This window comes from Haemaphysalis longicornis, unplaced genomic scaffold (assembly GCF_048455015.1).
Source record: "Haemaphysalis longicornis isolate Haplotype H1 unplaced genomic scaffold, Haemaphysalis longicornis Haplotype H1 scaffold_5, whole genome shotgun sequence".
In the NCBI taxonomy this organism is placed as follows: Eukaryota; Metazoa; Arthropoda; class Arachnida; order Ixodida; family Ixodidae; genus Haemaphysalis; species Haemaphysalis longicornis.
The window spans coordinates 67940961-67961840 of record NW_027526385.1 but is presented as its reverse complement, the minus strand read 5'-3'; the positions used below and the strand labels follow the sequence as shown (position 1 = coordinate 67961840).

Genomic DNA, 20880 nt, shown 5'->3' with positions numbered 1-20880 from the left:
GCTGAAATGCCATCTCGAAGTTCCTCTCGCTATGCGGAACGGAATAAAGTAGTCGCGAGGATCTCGTAGGAAACATTGCGAATCAGCGGTGAACCTTGCTATGTTTCAGCTATTCGAAGGCTTATAAAGAGGAGGAGGAAGGGATAGTGGAGGGGAAGAATAGAAGAACGTGGAGATACCGTATTGGCATCGTTTAGGCAGTGCGGCATCTGGACAAGACTTGACGGTTCTGAAGACCGCGAGTTCAAAGCGTCTGGCCTCTGCGAGCACGGAACCGGCGGGGGGAGCGGGAGCTGGGAGCGTTGCTCGGGAGAACATAATGGACGAAGCGCTTCGGCTCGTGTTCGACTCTGACAGGGAAGTATCGTTCGATGCCTATATGGTGACGATGAGTGAACAAAATAAACGCGAACCATTTATTTATGTGTCGATGCGGTCACTTATTTGTCCTTTCCGCACTCTACCTGAGAGTTCGCCCATTTCGTATATATTTCTCACTGGATCTCTCGAAAGTATTGGTTCGCGGTGAGGCCACTTTTTTTGTAGCTTTTCGCACATGACCCGAAAGATCGCCCATCCCGAAGTTTTCACTGGACGCCTCTGTAGTTTGGGTGGGCGTTCTTTCGGAACTTTACGATAGTTTTAGAAAAAAAAGGGCCGTGGTCGGAAGCGTGTATTTGGAGTTCAGAAGGATGTATAGTGATAGTAGGGAGTATTTTTATAAAGGAAAAGCCGTGGTCAGAAGCGTGTATTTGGACTGCATAAGAGTACACATAGCGTTAGCAGGGAGTAGTACAAAAAAATGAGGGTCGTGTAAGAGTGTATTTTGAGTCCAGAAGGATGCATTGTGGTAGCAGAATGTATTCCAAGAAAGGCAGGGCTGTGATCAGAACAGTGTATTTTGAGTTCATAAGAATGTGTTTTGGTAGCGGGGTGTATTCGAAGAAAATCAGGGCCGTGGTAATAAAGGTGTAATTTGAGTGCAGAAGAGTGTATTTGAAGAAAATCATGGCCTTGGTAAGAAAAGTGTATTTGGAGTGCAGAAGGGTGTATTTAGAGTCCAGCAACGACACCATGCTCACTTGGATCGGTGTCGTCGTCTTTCAGGTATGTCTCGGACCACGGCGACCAGGACGGCTACGCGGGCCACTGCCAGCAGCAGCTGCTGCGCTCGCAGGGCCGCGAGGCGCGCACCTACCCACCCTGCATGCTAGAGTGGCAGGCGAATGCCAAGAAGTGCCGCATGGCGCTTCCGGCCGCCTTCCACGACGGTACGTGGCGCCCCATAGAACCGTTGTCTATCCAAATCGGAGACTCACCACGTATACCCTCCCGTTTGTTAGCCATGCGTGCCGAAAATAATCACCCTGTGGCCTGTAAAGATGGCTTCGTTGCAGGCGTGCACGGAAGCAGGAAAAGCCAGCTTCATAATGCAGAACTTGTTGAGGCTGCGTTGTAAACAGCGAGCTAGTTATGCAAGAACATTTCAAGTCAAAATCTCGTCGCTGACTTTCGCAACCGGCTTATAGGGTTTGCCTACTGGATGTTGGCAAAATCACGGTCAAAACAGCATCTCAAAGTTAGTGCACGTGAAACCAAGACCACTGGCAGAATAGCATTGGTGTGATGTGTAGCTGGATGCTTATTTCAGGCTTGTGCGGTGATAACTTTCGGCTTTCGAGTTTTGTTATTAACTGACCCCTTACTCCGGTTGACCGCAAACATTTTGGCCTCTGAAAACAAAGCAGTAGTTTAAGTCAGCGCGTGTCCTGGAGAATTAGGTGTGTGTTCGTGGCTAGCCCATATTTTGCGCAAAGCACTCTGGTCCTGTCAGGTCAGCGTTACTGATCGCCACTACCAAGACCGGCAAATGACCAAAACTATGGTTAGTACGAAGCGTTTAGTTCCTACGAATGCTTGGGAATCGTCCACAGGTGCGGATCCGACGCTGGTGGCCGTGGACTCATGGACGACGGGGGAGGAGCTGGCCGCGCCGCTGGTGCAGGCGAAGGGCATCGACGACCTGTTCGGCTGGACCGTGGACTTGGAACACGGCGAGGCCACCTCGTACGGCCTCTGCGGCGCCGACTACGTCCTCGACCTTATCTCGGAGACGGAGCTGCCGCCGGCCTTCCCCGTCTGCAAAGCCTACTTCCTCGTCTCGCACGACCCGCACTCCTCGCCACCTGCACCGGAGACCTCGTGAGAATTCATTTCCGCAAACATTATCATCATCATCACGTTGTCCACTTCAGCTCGAAGGTCTTTCTCTCGCATTTGAACCCACTCTGTCTACCTCAACGTTTTTATTGGCCCCGTATCGTCTGAGCGTATTTTCTGGCTTAGACTTTTCTTAGACGTTCTGTGTTCTATAGAAGTTCTATAGAAGTTCTATGGCTTAGAATTTTTGTGGCTTCCAGCACTTGTTCTCTTCCCACTAACGCCATTCGGTCGTCCACGGGCACTGGAGACCTTGTGGGCATTCAGCACGAAATCATCATCATCATTATTATCACCTTCCTGTTGTACACTTCGGCATGATTGTTTTTCCCACGGACTTCAAATCACTCCGTCTACCCCGTGTCGTCGCAGCATACTCTTTGGCTCAAACTATCCCCTCGTTGCGAAGTCGTCCTTTGTCTTGCTGTACCTGTCGTCGTATTCTGTCAGGTGCTACACCTCCGTTCTGTTCTGGTGTAGCAAGCCTTGTCCCTAGCAGGGCTGACCTCACCAGTTCACATTAAAGAGCATTCTCTCTCTCTCTCTCCGTTCTGTTGTACACACAAACAATACTTTTAACTCCTAATTTATTGGGTAGGGCGCACTTGGCGATCGTACCATACGTTTCTCAGCGCCCTGAAAAAAAGGGGGTTGACGACAGTTACCGTGGGACCAGATGCTAGGCGAAAAAACTTTCGTCGGCATCTGGGAAGCTTTCAGCCGAGTTCAATGTGCAGTTATCTTTTGCCCGCAGGCCGCATCACCCGGGGCGCGTGAACGTCTACGAGGTGGACCCTGCGGACGTGACGACGCCTCCTCCGGCACCGCCCGTGCGCGTGTCTAGCCGGAAGACGCCCGCGGGACGGCAGCGAGAGCCCATCCCCGTGCCGCCACCCGTCGTGCCAGCGGCTGCCGCCATGGCCATCGGCCCCGGCAGCCGGTTGGACGGAGCCCGTTCGAGACGCTCCGTCGAGCCCCAGCCACGAGCACCCGGTAAAATAACAATTGCCGCATAGTTGAAAACGGTGAAACCAAGTTTGTCGAGCGATAGATCGGATTCCGCGCCCAGAGCGCGCAGTGAACGCACACACAGTTGCACCGCACTGACGCTGCTCGGCGCAGTTGACGTTATAGGCGGGAATGCGCAGTGATCTTCGCAGTGAATACGAGGTAATCTTTATGTCATTTTCTTACTCTTTCTTCCTATCGCCCTCTCCGCCCCTCCATATGGAACGGACGAGAGGTTAGAAGCTTTCATTCCGCAACCGCACGAGGCGCTGGCTTGACCTTGGCTGAGCTTGAAGGTCAGAATGACGCTACGAGGCAGTTTCCGGGTTTCCACCTGCAGTAATTTGAAGCTTTCGCTTCAAATTACTTATTTTTTGAAGCTTTCGCTCCCAAAAATAATACTGCTGTCGCGCCTTCGAATTAACATGACTTCAACTGACGCTCTTTAATATGTTACAACATCAATCGGGTCTTTATACGTTTGTACCGTCTTGTCCTCGCAGGCACGGACGGCTCCCTGGACCGCAGAGAGTCCCGCCTGGGCGCCCGCTCGGCCGTCTCCTCTTCGCACGCCCGGTCTCGATCCATGGAAGACCTCCTGGACGAAGGTCCTCCCGACAGCGCCCTCTCCAAGCGAAGCGCCCTCAACGGCCGCTACTTCGAGTCGTCCCGCGCCGACTCCGTGGCCACTTCCGCCGCGGGAGGAGCGAGCCAGCAGCGCTGCGTGGCCGCTACCGTCCACCACCGGCCCGACGACCCCATGACGCCCTCGGGCCGCTCGCAGCGGGACGACGAAGACGACGACGACGGCGCGTCGTGGGGCCTGTCCGCCTCGGTCCTGAACGAGCGCTACTTCTCCCGTAGCGGCGGCGGTAGCCTCATTCCGCCTTCCGCTTCCGAGACGGCCAGCGAGCTAATGTTGGACTCGCCGCTCAACGGTCGACCTGGTTCCGAGCGCAGCGAGAGTCCCCAGGTGGACGCCCGCAGCGGAACCGACGCGACGCGATACGTCAAGTACTCCGGGGGCCTTGGGGGCGTTCACGCGTCCAGGCGTCCGCACTCGCACACGGCGAAGGCCCAGCTGGCTGGTCGTCAGGCGGCTGCTGCCGCGGCCGCCGCCACGTCGTCCGAGTGCGCCCGGAGCTCGGCGCTGTCGGACACGTCCGAGGCGCCGTCGCTGGCGTCGCACGTGCGGAACGTGAGGATTCCGTCGCACACGTCGGATCTGGATCAGTACCTGGATGACCTGTTCAACCCGGTGCTGTTGGACGGTGGGTTGGACGAGCTGAGCGACGCTCGGTCGCTCGCGGCGTCGCTCAGGGGTGAGGTGTTCGACGATGAGGACGACGACGACAACGATGACGATCTTCGGTCGCTTCGAGATCCTTTCCTCCTGACGATGGCGCTCAAGGGAGACGGGCCGTCGGTCGACGCCCAGGTAAAGTTTGGCTGCCGTTGAGCTTGTTTTGGAAGGCTTCGATTTCTTAACTTTCTGGAGGCCGAGGTACGAAGGTAGATCAGACTGAAAATTGATAATGGTATTTTGTACCACAAGCAAACGTTTACTCGTGTCTCTTTGAAACATATCTAAGTTGTAAAGATTCTTAAACAAAATGTCCAAAAGATGTTTGAACAAGATGTTGAAAAGATGTTCAAACAATATGTTGAAAAGATGTTTAAACAAGTTGTTGAAAAAACGTTTAAAACAAAGTTAGTTCTGGCTGACACGGTTCTGACGACGGCGCTAACATTGGTCCCAATTAAGGAAGAATTTTACCCGATAGAAATACAAAGCTTTCAGATCATACAGGAGCACTAAATTTGCTCGAAATAAGTCATAAATATTGAATTAAGTTAGGCTGAATCAATGAGAGTCGATTACAGGTGAAAATTTCATAGCAAGCATTGATCCTTTATTTGGCGGATGGCGTGCTCTGTGGACCACACCACGGAAAAATGTGCAGCTGTAGTTTGTGGCCCAGACTGCGGGGTTATGTTCCGTTTTGAGCTACTGCTAAAAGGACTCCGCTCGTCGGCTTCCAAGGCGCAGTGGTAGAGTCTCGGCATTTGGCGCTAACGCCCCGGGTTCGAGTTCCAGCAGATATATAGTTTTTATAGTGCGCGATAAAAAATCGTCGCATGGGTTCTTTCTACGTTCGCGATTTCGGTCTTTCAAGGTTTGACCATCGATTTAATGCACCTTGAGCGAAGGTTGAACGCACTTTTAGCTTTGCGCGTTTCTCTGAACTTTCTTTAGAAAGGGATGTTAAATTTTATTGATGGCATCCGTGCATAATCCGGATGGGCCGTTTACTACGGCACGCTCACAGCCCAGGCGTAGTAGCTTCGGCGCGTAAAAGTTTTTAAAGCAGAATTCTGGGATGCTTGGAGATTAGCATATATACAGTAGAATCTGGATAAACGGAAATCGCTTAAACGGAACTAGCCGCTTAAACGGAACAGTTGCCTGTGAGTTGGTTTGTTTTGTATTCAGATAACGTAAAAAAAACTCTCGGTAATCGAAACTAAACTTTCCGTGCCACCATGTAAACGGAATTAGAAATGGAACTTTTTGTGAAACCCATTGGCATGAGAATCAGCATTCTACGGTTCGGCTATTTCGATCGTTTTTGTTTTTTCTTCCTCCATATTTTTCTTTAGCATCGTTGGCCTCGTAAGCCTCGTCTCGTTAGTGGTCAGCCGTGTTAGCGCGGCGAATGCAACATCGCAGTTCTTGTTTTAGTCGTGCGGTCTCGGTTCAAGACGCCGAGGTTACAGGGCTCAGCTGCTGCCGCCTCGTTCGTGCCATCATGCACGTGCGATTCGCGCTTTATTACCGCGTGGCCGTCCTCTAAACTCGGTGACTCGTAAGCACTCGCGAAGTTGAGGCCTCTGGCCTCCGTAAAAATGTGGTTGCAAGGACTTAAACAAAAATCATTGATGCATGTTGTAGTGCACAGCGACGCAATGTTGCCAAATCAACTTTGTGAATACTGTGCCTAAACCTCATGTAGTTTTCTGCTTCCTGAAAAACTATCAGCTAAATTAACCTTCAAGTGCCTCGAGTTCCATGAAATGGAATTGATAGTGTGTACGCACATAAATTTGCGCTTTCATACATCGATCTCAGTAAACTGAACTCCTGTTAAACGGAACTAATTTTTTTTCGGTCCCTTGAAGTTCCGTGTATCGAGAGTCTACTGTACATAGATCCTGGTTTCGGCTTACGTGGCTCTATTTACTCGCGTTTGAGCAGCGTATCGCCTATTTCGCTTTTTTATCGTCTCGAAGAAAATGGCCGAAGGAACGGGCCAGGTTCTTCGACCGATATCTATGTTAAGCGTTGCGCTCGGGGAGCTCTACTAGAGCGTGAACGACGCCAAGCTCAACGCGCACCCGTTGACACTGAAAGGGTGGCTAAATATATAAAAAAAAAAAATTCCGCCCCTTGCTAAATAATGTTGAGAGAAGCGCGAAAGTTAGAAGTCCGTCCAACCTTCGCTCAAAGTGTGTCCAATCGATAGTTAAACCTTGAAAGACCCAAATCGCGAACGAAGACCCGCCGCGGTGCTCAGTGGCTAAAGCGTGAACCGCATGGAGCGTTTTTTCACGCGATTTGCGCGCGTCGGCGTTGAGCGTGCGTTTTTTCGACGCCCGCGTCGACGATTCCGCGCCCGCGGCATCATCTGCCTTGGCTAGATTTGGACGCGCGTCGCGCGCATCAGTGGGAGGAGCCTGGCGACTTGCGCCAATGGGGAGGCGCGCGCCTCATGGCGGCGGTTTCAAAGCACTCGAGACAGCCGGCTGGCTCCGCCGGGGATCTTTAGGCTTACCACTCCGGCAGATATTGCTTGGGCGCATTCAGTGGCGACGCGGATGATGTTTTATAGTACCGTTTTCACCCACATTATAAGCTCCTTTACCTCTCAAGCAACTTCGTGCGTGTCTTAAGCGGCATTTTAGAGAGCGCTCAGAAGCGGTCGCTCGAGCTCCCGACGCCACTTCGTGGCCGAAGCCACCGCCATGTTTCCGCCGCCCGCCGCGCCGCGCGCAGCGTGCGGGTAGCTCCGCGGCAGCGGCAGCGCGCCTGTGGCGTGCGCGGCGCGTTTTCGCGAGCAGAAAACGCTCCATGCGGTTCACGCTTAAGGCGTTGCGCTGCTGAGCACGAGGACGCGGGTTCGATTCCCGGCCCCGGCGGCCGCTTTTCTGATGGAGGCGAAAAGCAAAAACGCCCGTGTGTTCGATATTTCGGCGCACGTTAAAGATCCCCGGGTGGTCAAAATTAATCCGGAGCCCTCCACTACGGCGCGCCTCATCGCCTGCGTTGCGTCGGCGCGTTAAACCCTACAATCAATCAAATCGCGAACGAAGAAAGACCCACGCGACGATTTTTCGCGCACTAAGGAAACGCATCTACGAGCGACCTAAATCTGAACCGATGCGTGGTTTACGATATACAGGTACACTACTCCTCCTTCGTGATTAATGCTTGTATTGTGTTATCTACAACCGTTCCTTCTTCGTGATTTCTGAGTAGGGGTGTGAGCGGTTAAAAATACAACAAGGCATTAGGAAAGAAACACGTTTTGTTTTCGTTTTTTCTTTCAACCAGGGTAACCCTGAAAAAAAAAAAAAAGACAGACAGAGGTTCTTTCGGGAAATTTGTTGTGATGTGACTAATCTCCAGTGAGGGAAACTCTTTCTGAAATCAATGATATTTGACATGAAATAACGCGCAGATTTTGAGAGCAAAAGCTCTGCTGAGACTTTTGTGATGCAGCACGAAACAATTATGATATTTTCAATGTAAACTAAAAAAATTCATCGGGCACTTAATCTTTGAGGTGATGTGAAGGCGAAAGCGCCAGCGATTATGGAAGACTTTTTCACTGCTGCATTGTGTTTGAGGTGCCGTCCCGTTCACCTGTCATGCGGCAGCCATCCGCATAATCCTTGTTCCATGCCGCCACGGTACATGGTTAGGGCTGTACTCGCCACACTTGGCTGCGGCTCTCCGCGACCCGGGTTCGAATCCCATTCGAACCCATATACGTTTCTATGTATATTTTATTTGCGTATTTTATTTTTACGGCGGCTATAATTCGGTTTCATTTGTGTAGTCGCCAGCAACTACGGCCAGTTCTTGGCGTTTGATGAGACATCTAAGGTTTGCGCCTTAGGAAGTATGTCGAATTTTTTGTAGATCTGTGCGGAATCGTCTTTTTTTCAATTCTTCACATTTATTCTGCAAAAAGAACATAAAGAGAACAGTTCTTTTTCTCAAAATTTTATTAAACTTACATCTTTTTTGAGTAACCGTTTACCACGATGGAAGCACCGTTTCACGCACGTGCCGCGTGCCCAGAAATTCGTATAAGAGCTCTTGGGTCGACCAGCCGGTCTATGGGGAAAGGCATTAGTTTTTTGGCAGGAGGCCATCGGTTCCACTTAGAAAGCTTTCGCTTTAAAAACAGGATAATCCGGAATAACCAATCGGCACTTCCACGCTCCGGCGCTACCACCGGCATTCACCTTAGTTAAGAAACAGTCTTTCTCCCCATTACCTGCACAATGCTCATTTGTTCATCCTTCAACGCATTTGAAGAAGGAAGCCATGCCTCATCGCTGAGCTGACCTCTTCAGGTTCCAATAATGGCTTTCTTATGATTTTCCCCCTCTCCCCTCCTGCTCTTATACAGGCTGCGGGTGGGGCGCTGACCATGGGCGCGAGCCTGGGACTGGGCAGCGGCCTCATGTCCCCTCTGCTTGGCTTCCAGGCCCTGCAGAGCCCCTCAACGGGTCCCTTGACGGCAGGTGAGCTGCTAGCCGGACTGAAAGCCGGAGGTCGCATTGCTACAGCAAGGAAGGACGCTGCTGGCCCCTGCGACGCGCATGCGCAGTGAATAGACGGCCCGGGAACGAATCGCCAATTTTAACAGCCTAGCTGTTTAAGCTTGAGTTGCAGCCGTGCCGGACAGCGCAACAAAGTGGACTGGAGAAGGAAATAGCTAGACCAAGAAGTGCGAGAAGACGTGGCGAGGAGGCAAAGAACCGACGAGCAGGTGTTGGGAGTGCGCGTCGGGGATTGGCTGCACGTAGCGATGACGTAAGCTCTGACGGGCGGGTGTTCTCCTAGTTGAGAGAGATGGCGTGCGCTCGGCGGAATCAGTATGCCACCTACCGATAAGCCAATGTAAGGCTAGTGAATACCACCGGCCCCACTGTTTCCTCTATCTTCGCATCTCAATTGCGAAGGTGGCCGAATTCTTTTCTATGACGCTAGCTCCTTTGAAAGAACCCTAACCTTTCCCCCCTTAGGACCTTCGTCTCTTTGAAAAGTGTTTTTAGCGGGCACGTTCGCCCAAAAGCACCACGCCTGCAAGATCTTGGTTGGCGGACCCTTTCCGGTGGGGTTAAATTTTCCCGCGTTCTCTCGTGCTTGGCTCTGCGCGCAGTTATCTGCGGCGTTTTTGCGCGCTCAGCCAGCCAATGGCGTGAGACCACTTGAGCATTCAACCACGCCGAAAAAGTCACGGTGTCCCAGAAAATACTGAATTTCTTTGGTTGTACTTGTTATTTAGCCGTCCTGGTTACTAAGTTAAAAATCTTATCCCCATTGTGACTTTTCAATTTTTCTCTGTTACAACCTCATCTCCTTAGAGTTCTTGCGGACCCGCCGCGGTGGCTCAGTGGCTAAGGCGTTGCGCTGCTGAGCACGAGGTCGCGGGTTCGATTCCCGGCCCCGGCGGCCGCTTTTCTGATGGAGGCGAAAAGCAAAAACGCCCGTGTGTACGAGATTTCGGCGCACGATAAAGATCCCCAGGTGGTCAAAATTAATCCGGAGCCCTCCACTACGGCGCGCCTCATCGCCTGCGTTGCGTCGGCGCGTTAAACCCCACAATCAATCAATCAGAGTTGTTGCGGCTTGGAATATAAGCCGGCACGGTTTCTTTACGGCTGCAGGAAGCACGGCTAGCGGCTCCGGAGCCCAGCAGGGCGCGGCTTCCCTTTACAACCTGCCTTTGTACAACGTATCAGGTAAGCAGTCGCTATCTGCAGCTTATCGGGTAGGGACGACCGTGCGCAACGTCGCCATGCCATCCCTTTTTCTCCGACAGGTATGACCGTGCCGATCGTCGACGCATCACAGCTGATACAGCAGCAAGTTCTGCAGCAGCACATGATGCAGGTTAGAATGCATTTACTGACCTTCTGTGCATGATCCGCATTCGTAGGCGTCTACGTATAACAAGACAGCCTTAGGTGCGCCGTAAAGTTGCTCGGGCCTTCCAGAAAGAAGTGAAGTTTGCTAGGCCAGCGCCGACTGTATAGATGGTATTATTTGGAAAGCTGAGTTGTCAATTTCTTCGCTTGACAACACTGGAAACGGCCACGGACATGGCCGAAGCATCACTAGAGTGTACTAGTACATCCTTCTACTACTTAACTAGTAGTAGTACTAGTAAATCCTTCTAGTACACTCCAGCATCACGGACGTGGCGCTGCTTACGCCACTGCGCCTGCACGCCGTAGAAAAAAAAATACTGGCGTGCGTCGTCTGCTCCGTTTCAACCCGATTCTCAATGGTAATGTCAACAGAGATGCTATTAATAGCACTCGCACTGGAGTCGAGGGATTACTTTGCGTTCAGTGGGGTAGAGTTTGGAGCGTCCAATACACATCATGTGCATAGCACGGACAAGTGCCGCCATCTCGCGGAGCCAGACGTAACCAGTGACGGCGCACACACATGGCTGCCTGCATGCGTGCCTCGACAGTGAATACAACCTATAACATTGCCGGCCAGATCACTTGTTTTTGAATGGGAGCAGTATGCCTGTGGCGCCGAGACATGTCCTCGGGCGCGCGCCACACCACGGATGAGCAGCAAGACTAAGCGCTCCAGGGGCCCTAAACACGGAGTCGTAGAACTGCCATCTCGAGAATTCTGATCAGACACTGTAGATCGTTTTTAATAGTTTTCGACAAGTGGCACTTTCGGGCGGACACATACGCAGGCACAACAAGCACATACGCGGAAAGACTAGCATACCAGGGAAGGCCAGGAGAGATCAACAGGAAAGCGACAGGTAATGATAAGAACAGGCGCGACTCAAGAAAGTGTAAACGTTGACTTTAAGCCTCGTCGGTGGCCCGTCAAAAACTTTGAGCCAAGCCACAATTCGCACAACACGACTTTGTAATGACGAGAGTTCACGGTATATAATGAAAGTAATTAGTAATGCGAAAGTGCAAATTAAATACTACAGCATAAAGAAAACAGGTGGATCAGTTTGAGTTCGTTGCCTGCCAGTAGTCTCAGATGCTTGCATTTTTGGTTGAACAGGATTAAGGCAAAATTAAGCCGCGGAGGTTTAACGTTTACAGCGAGTTGAGGCGCAAAAGATGTTACACTGATAGCTTAATTACAAAACCCTAGTTCTCAAAACCCGCATGCACCGTCTTTGAACGGATAAAGAAGCAGCAGTCCGCTTCACAGACGTTCTCGCCGATGATGTGTGTTGCTAGACATCAGACCACGGGTTCGGCTCCTCTCACCGCGAATGCTTTATTTATAAATAATAGGAAAATCCGAAAACTTCCGTGTGCACACAATTCCGCCATATTTAGATCTCAGTCGCCTTGAAGCTGAACGAAGCAGTGGCTCGGCAAAGTTCGGAGCACATTTTCCACAGTGCTTCCCTTCCAATGTCCTTCACAAAGAGCCCGCCACGGCGGCATACCGCCAGGCTGTTCAGCAACACCAGTGCCACAGCAGTTCCAGAAATGCCTCCTTCCGACATCTCATTCTGCTCTGGCTCCTGTTCACTCTGGCGTTGAGATAGACCGACCCAGTGATGAACCTCAGCGTGGTCGACCAGCTGGAGGCGATGAGAAAGCTCAGGCGGACTGCAGCACTGTGAGGAACCCACAGCGACTCCAGGCCGGCCCTGATGACTCCTTGAAGACGCACAAGAGGCACCCGCGCGAGTAGACCGTGGCCAGCACTACAACGACCGTGAAGACGCATCCTCCTGGGCGCTGTAGGTGTTCCCCGACAGTGGCGAAGTAGTCCACTTGCTGGACTTTCCTCGCTCCATGGTGCTCGACCTTCTCTGCGGTTCCATAGGGTTTGCTGAACGGCTCTACTTCGAGCTTTTTGGTGAGCCGAACGGCCAAGAGCTGCTCAGCAAACTCGCGGACCTCCGGCAGCAATGGGCGCAGCTTCCGGCCACGCAGCAGCGGAACAGCGCCGACCAAGTCTTCACGCATTGTCTCGAAAGGACCAGGAACGACGAGACTGCAGACCGCCTTGAAGAGCTTTCGCCTTGTAAGGGAGGTCTTGGTCTGTCGCTTGAGCTGGAATCGGGTTTCGACCGCGTCTTCGACCTGATGGGAACGTCCGAGGCTGTCGTCGCCACTGTCGCGGCCGAATTCCGCTGCCCCGTACGGTGCCCGTAAGAGGAGTTCTGCCGTCTTTTTTCGGGGGAGTTCCGAGGTTGGGGGTGGTGATGGCTCCATCAAAACGTCTGAACACGGAGTTCGCCTCGCTGGCCTATAGCGTTCCAGAGGAGTAAATGCGGCTTGATGGGGGTGCCAGCGTCGAGCGGTGTCAGAATCTTAGCCGGCGTCCGGTGGGGAAAACGAGAACGTTCCAGTTGCGCTGGTTGCGAGGCTGGAGCGAAGAGCGCTGCCCTTGTCGTCTTCGACCTTCCGCCCCTCGCGCAAGTTGTTGGTGTTGATGATGATCAGGATTATTATTGTTATGATTACAATGATGATAATCGCAGCATCGGTGTTGTAATGGCAACACGCATTTAGGTGGTGGTAACACGCATTTATTTTATGTACTAGGGTAACAAAGACGGCATGTTACACTTTAGCTAATTTTGGTGTCTAGGGGAGAGGGATTACGTACTGGGAATTGTGGAAAAAATATGGTACATCTAATTGGGTACGAAACTAAAGGAAATGGAGGAGGAAAGATGTTTGAAGGAATTTTCGTAGAGCGGCGAGCAGGCGCCCTTCTTTGCTCTGATTGAAACTCACGCATTTTTCACCGATATGAGCGTTTTTGCGTTTTTGCTTACCCGCCACCAGGGGGCTGTCGAGGCTATTTCGACGGTGCCCGTTGGAATAAAAGTGAAACTGCGGTGGTGGTGGTGGTGGTGGTAAAAACATTTATTTGAGCTTTAGGGGAGAGGGAAGGGGAAGTGGTCAGCCTCCCATGTCCAGGAGGCCGCGAGCCTGCACCGATTGATTGATTGTAGGGTTTAACGCGCCGACGCGACGCAGGCGATGAGGCGCGCCGTAGTGGAGGGCTCCGGATTAATTTTGACCACCTGGGGATCTTTATAGTGCGCCGAAATCTCGTACACACCTGCGCCGATTCCAGAGCTCGTTTCACCAGGGCGAGTTGCTGCTCCGGTGACTGACGAGCTGGTCAGAGCGGACTCCCACTGCTCAAGGGTGGGGGAGTGAAGGGGGGTTGGGTGCTGCGGGCAGGAGAAGACTAGGTGGAAGGTGGTAAGAGGAAGGTCACACGCTTGGCAGTTATGGGGGAAGAGGGATGGGGAGATGTGTGAGAGAATCGTGTGATTATAGAAAGTTTCCGTCTGAAGGCGGCGATAGACATAGGCTTCATGTGGGGTAAGGGATGGGTGGGGGAGGAGGGTACCTTCTTCTGTTGTTTGTGTAGTCGGAAAGGATGGAGCTATAGGTAGAGTCCATCGGTGTTAAGGTGGTGCTTGCGGAATCTGGACGTCCTGTGGTATCTAGCCTTGCAGAGGGGAGTGCCCGGTTGTGGAGAACGCGGGCTGCGGCATGGGCCGCTTCATTCCCAGCGAAGAAATAGAGGTAACAATAGTTTGGACCCCTGGCCACTCTGGCCAGGGGTCCAAACTATTGTTACCTCTATTTCTTCGGGGAGACAGTGAAAGATGGGAAGAGCTTGAGGGGGTGCCAGGCCAGCTTGATACCACCAGCATGCTTGCTGAGAATCGGTGATGATGGTTAGGTAGGGCTGTTTTTGGTGGGTGGTGGTCGCATGAGCGACGGCGACTGCCTCTGCTGTGGGAACTGGTAGCTGCTTGTAGGTGGCTGCAGTGGCGAGATGACCGGCAGAGTCCAGGGTGACGAGGGTGGTGTGTGAACCGTTGGGAGTATGGGCGATATCCGTGTAGCGCGTTTGGGCGTCGGTTTCATATCGCCTTGTGAGCGTTCTGACACGAGCTTCTCGCCTTCCCCTATTGAACGTCGGATGCATATGAAACTGCGGCGGTTCTAAACATGAACGTAGCGTCCCTTTTTCGTCGGGTCCTTTGATAGCGGCTGTCGTAGCCGTCACTACAATCGCTACAATGACGTTCCTTTTTGATGGGTGCATACCCGACCAGAGGATTGGCAAATCATCAGTGGTTGGGAGAAAAGATCTTATAGTTCAACAAAGCACTGCATAAAGATAATTTAAAAGCGTTTAGAAGAAACACGATCGATCAAAATTAAAGATATACAGAAGTTGATAAGAATTGGATAAATAACAACAATATAAAGATACAAAGGCAAAAAGGCAGGGCAGGACTGATATGTAATAACAAAATACAGACTGAAAGCAAAAAAAAAACGTTGAGAAGAATTAAATATAAAATAAGAAATTGTATAAGTTGCGAGAGTAAACGACGTTAATTATAGCGAGATTTTGTTAGTGTTTTCATTGGAGCTCCGAAGGGTATGGCAGACATCCCGGCGGAAGAACCCCTTCTCGGAAGCCCTCAATCCAAGAAGTACCGGCACTGATGCAGCGAGCCCCATAACGCAAAGCAGCACCTTAAAGAGCTAATATCTGAGTCCTGAAAATCGTTGACAAGCCAATACGTAGTGATCGATGGATTCCTATTGAATACGCCCTCAAGCGAGCAGGGTATATACACATAAAAAAATTCACAGCATATCCACGGGGTGAATGATGATGAGTGGGCGAAGCTCCTGAGGGGAAATCATCGGTAAAACCGTGACTCTTCAGTGAAAGTTCGCCCACTACATCTGTGTCCGAACGTAACGTCTAGAAAGTCTCGCTTAAACCGCGCGTCGGCACCTTGGGGCTGAGCTCGCCTGATGCGTTTTGCAGACGCCTCACGAGCTCTCACTGCATCGGGGTCTGCCTGCCGATACGCGCGCTTTCTCGCCGCTTCCCGTTCTCTGACGTTTTGGAGATCCTCTTCGCGCCGCAGCCGTGCCGCTTCGCGTACGGCAGGGTCCTCGCGCCGTTGCCGTGACGCTTGGGCCTCTCGTTCTCGAACGCTGGGATCTTGGCGGCGTCGTCGCGCAGCCAGACGACACGCTTCGGCCTCCCGCTCTCGTACGGCAGGATCTTGGCGGCGGTGTCGCGCAGCTTCACGGAGCGCTTCTGCCTCGCGGGCTCGCACATCTGCAGCCTTATCCATCGGGCGACTCCGAGCGCGCGCCAAGAGCGAACGGATTTTATTACAACGCTCCCCGCCATCTAGTAAACAACCCAAGAACTAAACTAGAGATAGCCACGCCATCTAGTAAACAATCCAAGCACATCTTTTCATCATATACAAGTACCGCCATCTAGTAAACAATCCAAGAACTAAACTAGAGGTAGCCACGCCATCTAGTAAACAATCCAAGAACTAAACTAGAGGTGGCTACATACATACGTCGAGGATGGACAGACCCACGCCCTAAGGAGCTTCGCCCCTAAAAGAATGCCTTGCTGAGCTGAGATTTTGTGCAGCCGCTGGTCGGTGGAATATTCTAGTGTTGTGGTGCTTGGAAGGTGTAAAAATATGGAAGGGTTAAAAGAATTATTGCTGAAGAGATTAGTCCTATTCTGCACGAGCTACATTCTACCAAATATATTCCGCAGACAGTTGTGACGAAACTTTAGAGAAGGGAATTCGGTCTCGTCCATGCAATTATGGCACTTTCAGCTGTTCTCTGTTCCAAATCTTGCTACAAACTTCGTCAAAAACTTCGTAAACTTCAAAGAAAGCGATTCATTCGGGACATTATGAACGCGCATGTAAAATAAAACATGAAGAAAACAGGTCTATCAGTTTGATATCGTTAGCTGCGACTAGTCTGGGATGTTTGAATTCTTTGAATGAGGTTAAGGTAAAACTAAGTCCTGACGGTTTCTGTTTCGAGGGAGTTGAGAGGCGAAAGATGTTACACTGATAGCTTAAAACCAGGACCTTAGTTTCCGAAACCCGCATGCACCGTCTTTGAACGCGTCAAGAAGCAGCAGTTCGCTTCAGATGCGTACTCCCCGATTACGTGTGTTTCGAGACATGAGGCCACGGGTTCGGCTCCTCTCACCGCGAATGCTTTATTTATAAATAATAGGAAAATCCCAAAACTCCTGCGCGCACACAAATTGCGCCATATATAAATATCAGTCGCCTTGCAGCTGAACGAAGCATTGGCTTTCCAAAGTTGGGAGCGCATTTTCCACAGTGCCTCCCTTCCAATGTCCTTCACAAAGAGCGTGCCACCGCGGCGTACCGCCAGGCTGTTGAGCAACGCCATCGCCATAGCAGTTCCAGAAATGCCTCCTTCCGACATGTCATTCTGCTCTGGCTCCTGTTCACTCTGGCGCTGAGATGGACCGACCCAGGGATGAACCTCAGCGTGGTCGACCAGCTGGAGGCGATGAGAAAGCTCTGGCAGACTGCGGCACTGTGAGGAACCCACAGCGACTTCAGGCCGGCCCTGATGACCCAAAGACGAGCAAGAGGTGCCGGCGAACGAAGTCCGTGGCCAGCACTGCACCGACCGGGAAGGCGCATACTCCAGGGCGCTGGAGGTGTCCCTTGACAGTGGCGAAGTAGTCCAGCTGCTGGACTTTCCTCGCTCCATGGTGCTCCGCCTTCTCTCCGGTTCCATCGGGTTTGCTGAACGGCTCTACTTCGAGCTTTTTGGTGAGACCAACGGTCACGTGCTGCTCAGCCAACTCACGGACCTCCGGCAGCAACGGACGGAGCTCCGGGCCACGCAGCAGCGGAACAGCGCAGACCAATTCTTCACGCAGTGCCTCGAGAGGACCAGGAACGACGAGACTGCAGGCCTTGAAGAGCTTGCGCCTTGTAAGGGTCTGCCGCTGGAGCTGGAATCGGGATTTGACCGCGTCTTCGACCTTGCGGGAGCATCCGAGGTTGTCGTCGCCACTGTCGCGGCCGGATTCCGCTGACCCGTAGGGTGCCCGCAAAGCGTGACCTGCCGTCGCTCTTGGTGAGTGTCCCGTGATTGGGGGTGGCGACGACTCCATTAACACGGTGCAGAAGAGTGGCTGCCCGTATCGGAAAAAGGAAGTCCGCAACGTTGGCCTCGCTTTTCGGTGGAGTAGACTCGGCGTGATTAAGAGTCGAGGACAATGCGAGCCGGCTACCGGAGGGGAAAACGAGAGTATTCCAGTTGCTTTTTGTTGTTGTTGTTGTTGTTCCTGGCGATATGGCTCGTACCCACGTGGGGGATTGGCCAGGAATCGGGCGTGAGAAGGGCTAATGCGCCCGCTTAAAACACCGGAAACTAATACACCTCTCTATTTATACGCAGAAAGAGAAAAAATGGAATTGGTTGAAAGTTATAGGTGGATTTTTTATTAGAACTGAGCTTTTTGGAGCGGAAAAAATACACGCCAGAATCAACGCTAACAGGGCAGGCGCCTGGACTCGGAAACGTATGCATGAATGGCTGCAGCCACCCCTCGGTGACAATATCCCAGTGATGTGGCCCCAAAAGATAGTAGAACGGGCATGGAAATAGGCAGGCCAATTCGTCGTAATGGCGTGGCAAGATGACGTTGCCTCATCATAGCAAAACCGCGGCAATGCAATAGAAAGTGCTCTAAAGTCTCCTGATCACCGCAGACAGCACATCGGGAGGAGGAGGCTAGACCAGCCCGGTGCATATAAAAGTTGAGTTGGGGGACTCGGCATCTGAAGGTAGTCATTGTGACTTCGCATTGTCGAGATTCACAAAACCGGGTATTCCAATTATGTTTTAAATGTACATAATCTTCAAAATTAGTGATGATTCCTTCCTGCGCTCCTGCTAGGCGTTGGTAGGTACGAAACCTTGCTCCTGCTACAATGAAGGGAATAGGGCATAGGTCAACTGGAGGGCCATCTAACGACGATCGCGCCAAGGAATCCGCCTGTTCATTAAGCTGTAACCCTTTGTGACCTGGAACCCAAATGAGGCAGATGTCGCGCAAATGGGAAGGCACAAGGGAGTTGAATGTACGAATAAGAGCGGAATTTTCGGATGAAGAAAGAGCTGAACAAACCGATAAAGAGTCAGTAATTATTGCTACGTTAAAGTACTGCGGAGGTACGTCTTTTAAGGCCAGAACTATCGCAAGGAATTCGGCTTGAAATATTGGTGTGTAGTCAGGCAAACGCAGCGAGACTGACCAGTTAAGGTGTGGACTAAAAATTCCCACACCTGCTCGCTCCTCACGCTGGGATGCATCTGTTGCAACTATTGCATAATCCTTAAAGCTTGCCAAATGGTCGTGGAGTATTCCTGTTAAAAATCGCGAAGTAAGCATTTTAGCGTTGCTGGGGAAAATATTATGGAAAGTTAAAAGCGCAGGAGGAACGTCACAGGGCATTGTCAGTACTGTGGGAATATTGATACTCAATGGTGAAAGTAACGTCTGGGCATAAACACACTGTGGTCGAATGTACCGAGGCCACCAAGAGCTGAAAAAGAGTGCTGGCTGAGCAACCATCAATGAAAAATATCTGCTCTGTGGAGATTCAAAAATCCTCATAACCGTCAGTGCTGTTAGTAGCCGGAACCGAGACTCCAGGCGTGGAATGCGGGCCTCCAAATACAGGATATTATTGGCCACGCACCTTGGGAGGCCGAGGCACAATCTCAGTGCACGATGCTCCAATATAATAAGCTTTCTAAGTTTGTAAGCTGGTGAACCAGAAAAGAGGGCGCAGCCAAACTCTAAAATGGGACGCATGTACCCCCTGTAAATAAAAAGTAAAGTGTCCCTTCTCATTCCAAAAGACCTATTGCTGAGTCTCCTCAACAGTCCAAGTGCCCGCTCCCCTTTGGTCGCAATATGGTTTATATGAGGGCGCCAGTCCATTGTCTGATCATATATTACACCCAAATACTTCAAAGACGCCACCTGAGGAATAGTCGCCTCCCGATACGTCAGGCAGAGGGTAACTGGAGCAGATACCGGAAAAACAATGACAGCGCACTTATTGACGTTAAGTTTCAAATTTATGTATGTTAACCACCTTTCGATGGAAACCAAATATGCCTGTAGCATCTCATAAAGAACATGAATGTCCTGGGCAGCAGAGAAAAAGGCTATGTCGTCAGCGTAAACATAAGTACAGACCTCCTGATTTATTGGAATTGAGCTCATTAGTACATTAAATAGGATGGGGGAAAGCACCGAACCTTGGGGGACGCCCCTTGTCTGATATAAAGTCGATGATTTAAAGCCATTTTTCGAACAAAAGAACTTGCGTCCAATTAAAAATTGTTGGATCCATGAAAGAATGTACTTGGGTACCCCACATTCCTTAAGTTTGGCTAGCAGTACGCTATATTCCACGCTGTCATACGCTTTAGCAACATCCAGAGTGACGAGTGCGCATACCTGTTTGTTTCTGCGCGCAAGCTGGATACGGCTCTCCAGGTCAACATGGGCGGACCAAATGGAGCATCCCGGACGGAAGCCAATTTGATGCGGACTCAGAATATTTTTTCTGGACAAAAACTGGGCTAATCGGCCATACAAAATTCTCTCTATCAATTTTCCTAGGTTGCTAGTTAGTGCAATTGGTCGAATATTGTCCGGAATAACACCTAGGCTGGGGATCTTTAGGAGGGGGACAATTTTTGCGATTTTCCAATCTGCAGGAATCCATGATTTTTCCAATGAAGTATTTATAATATTCAATAGATCGTCAGGAGATTCCTCAAACAAAAGTTTTATCGCGGGAGTAGAAACCCCATCTGGCCCCGGGGAGGCTCCCGGCAGCCGCATAACAACATCCCCCATCTCACCCATCGTGACAGGGGAAAAGTCTACAACTGATATACTTTCTACGACAATTGGTGACAGTGTAGATGAGAACCTGAGTTGTAAGTCCTGGGCGACCTTTTCGATTGAATTCACGATTTCATCAGACGTTTCCACGACTGAAACATCGTTACTGCGATTGTCTACACTCTTGCGGTTACGCAAGAAAGCAAAGAGAGCACGTCTGTTTTTTGTATCAGAAAGCGCCGAGAAACAATGAGAATGATGCAGTTGCTTGGCCGTAGAGATTGTTCGGCGGAAAATAGCCGAATAATATTTAAAATTTGACCAGTTATCGGGACTCTGATTATGAATGAACTTCTTCCACGCTGCCTTCCGACGCCGATAATCTCTAGAACAGTCCTGATCCCACCAGGGGCTTATACCCTCTCTCTTTGCAGAAGCAACAATGAATTCAGACTTCCTTAGTGAGTTTTTCAATGCGGCTGTTACCTTCTTAGCCCTATTTTCCTCAGACTCATTCGGGAGCGATATGATAGCCGAATGCAATTTCTTTTTCATAACTTCATAATTTACCAGCGTCCGCAATACCCGTTCCGGTGTACTCG

General features: G+C 51.0%; 1 protein-coding gene across 1 annotated transcript in view; it reads left to right on the top strand.

The window, feature by feature from the left end:
- The window catches only part of LOC144138379 (unconventional myosin-XV-like), a 157126-nt gene that overhangs the window by 73262 nt on the left and 62984 nt on the right, over positions 1 to 20880 (top strand). The window contains exons 21-27 of the mRNA XM_077670633.1: positions 1108 to 1271; positions 1935 to 2202; positions 2975 to 3213; positions 3732 to 4666; positions 8928 to 9042; positions 10192 to 10266; positions 10347 to 10417. Of these exons, the coding sequence (XP_077526759.1) occupies positions 1108 to 1271; positions 1935 to 2202; positions 2975 to 3213; positions 3732 to 4666; positions 8928 to 9042; positions 10192 to 10266; positions 10347 to 10417 (1867 nt within the window). The remainder of the gene's footprint in view (positions 1 to 1107; positions 1272 to 1934; positions 2203 to 2974; positions 3214 to 3731; positions 4667 to 8927; positions 9043 to 10191; positions 10267 to 10346; positions 10418 to 20880) is intronic.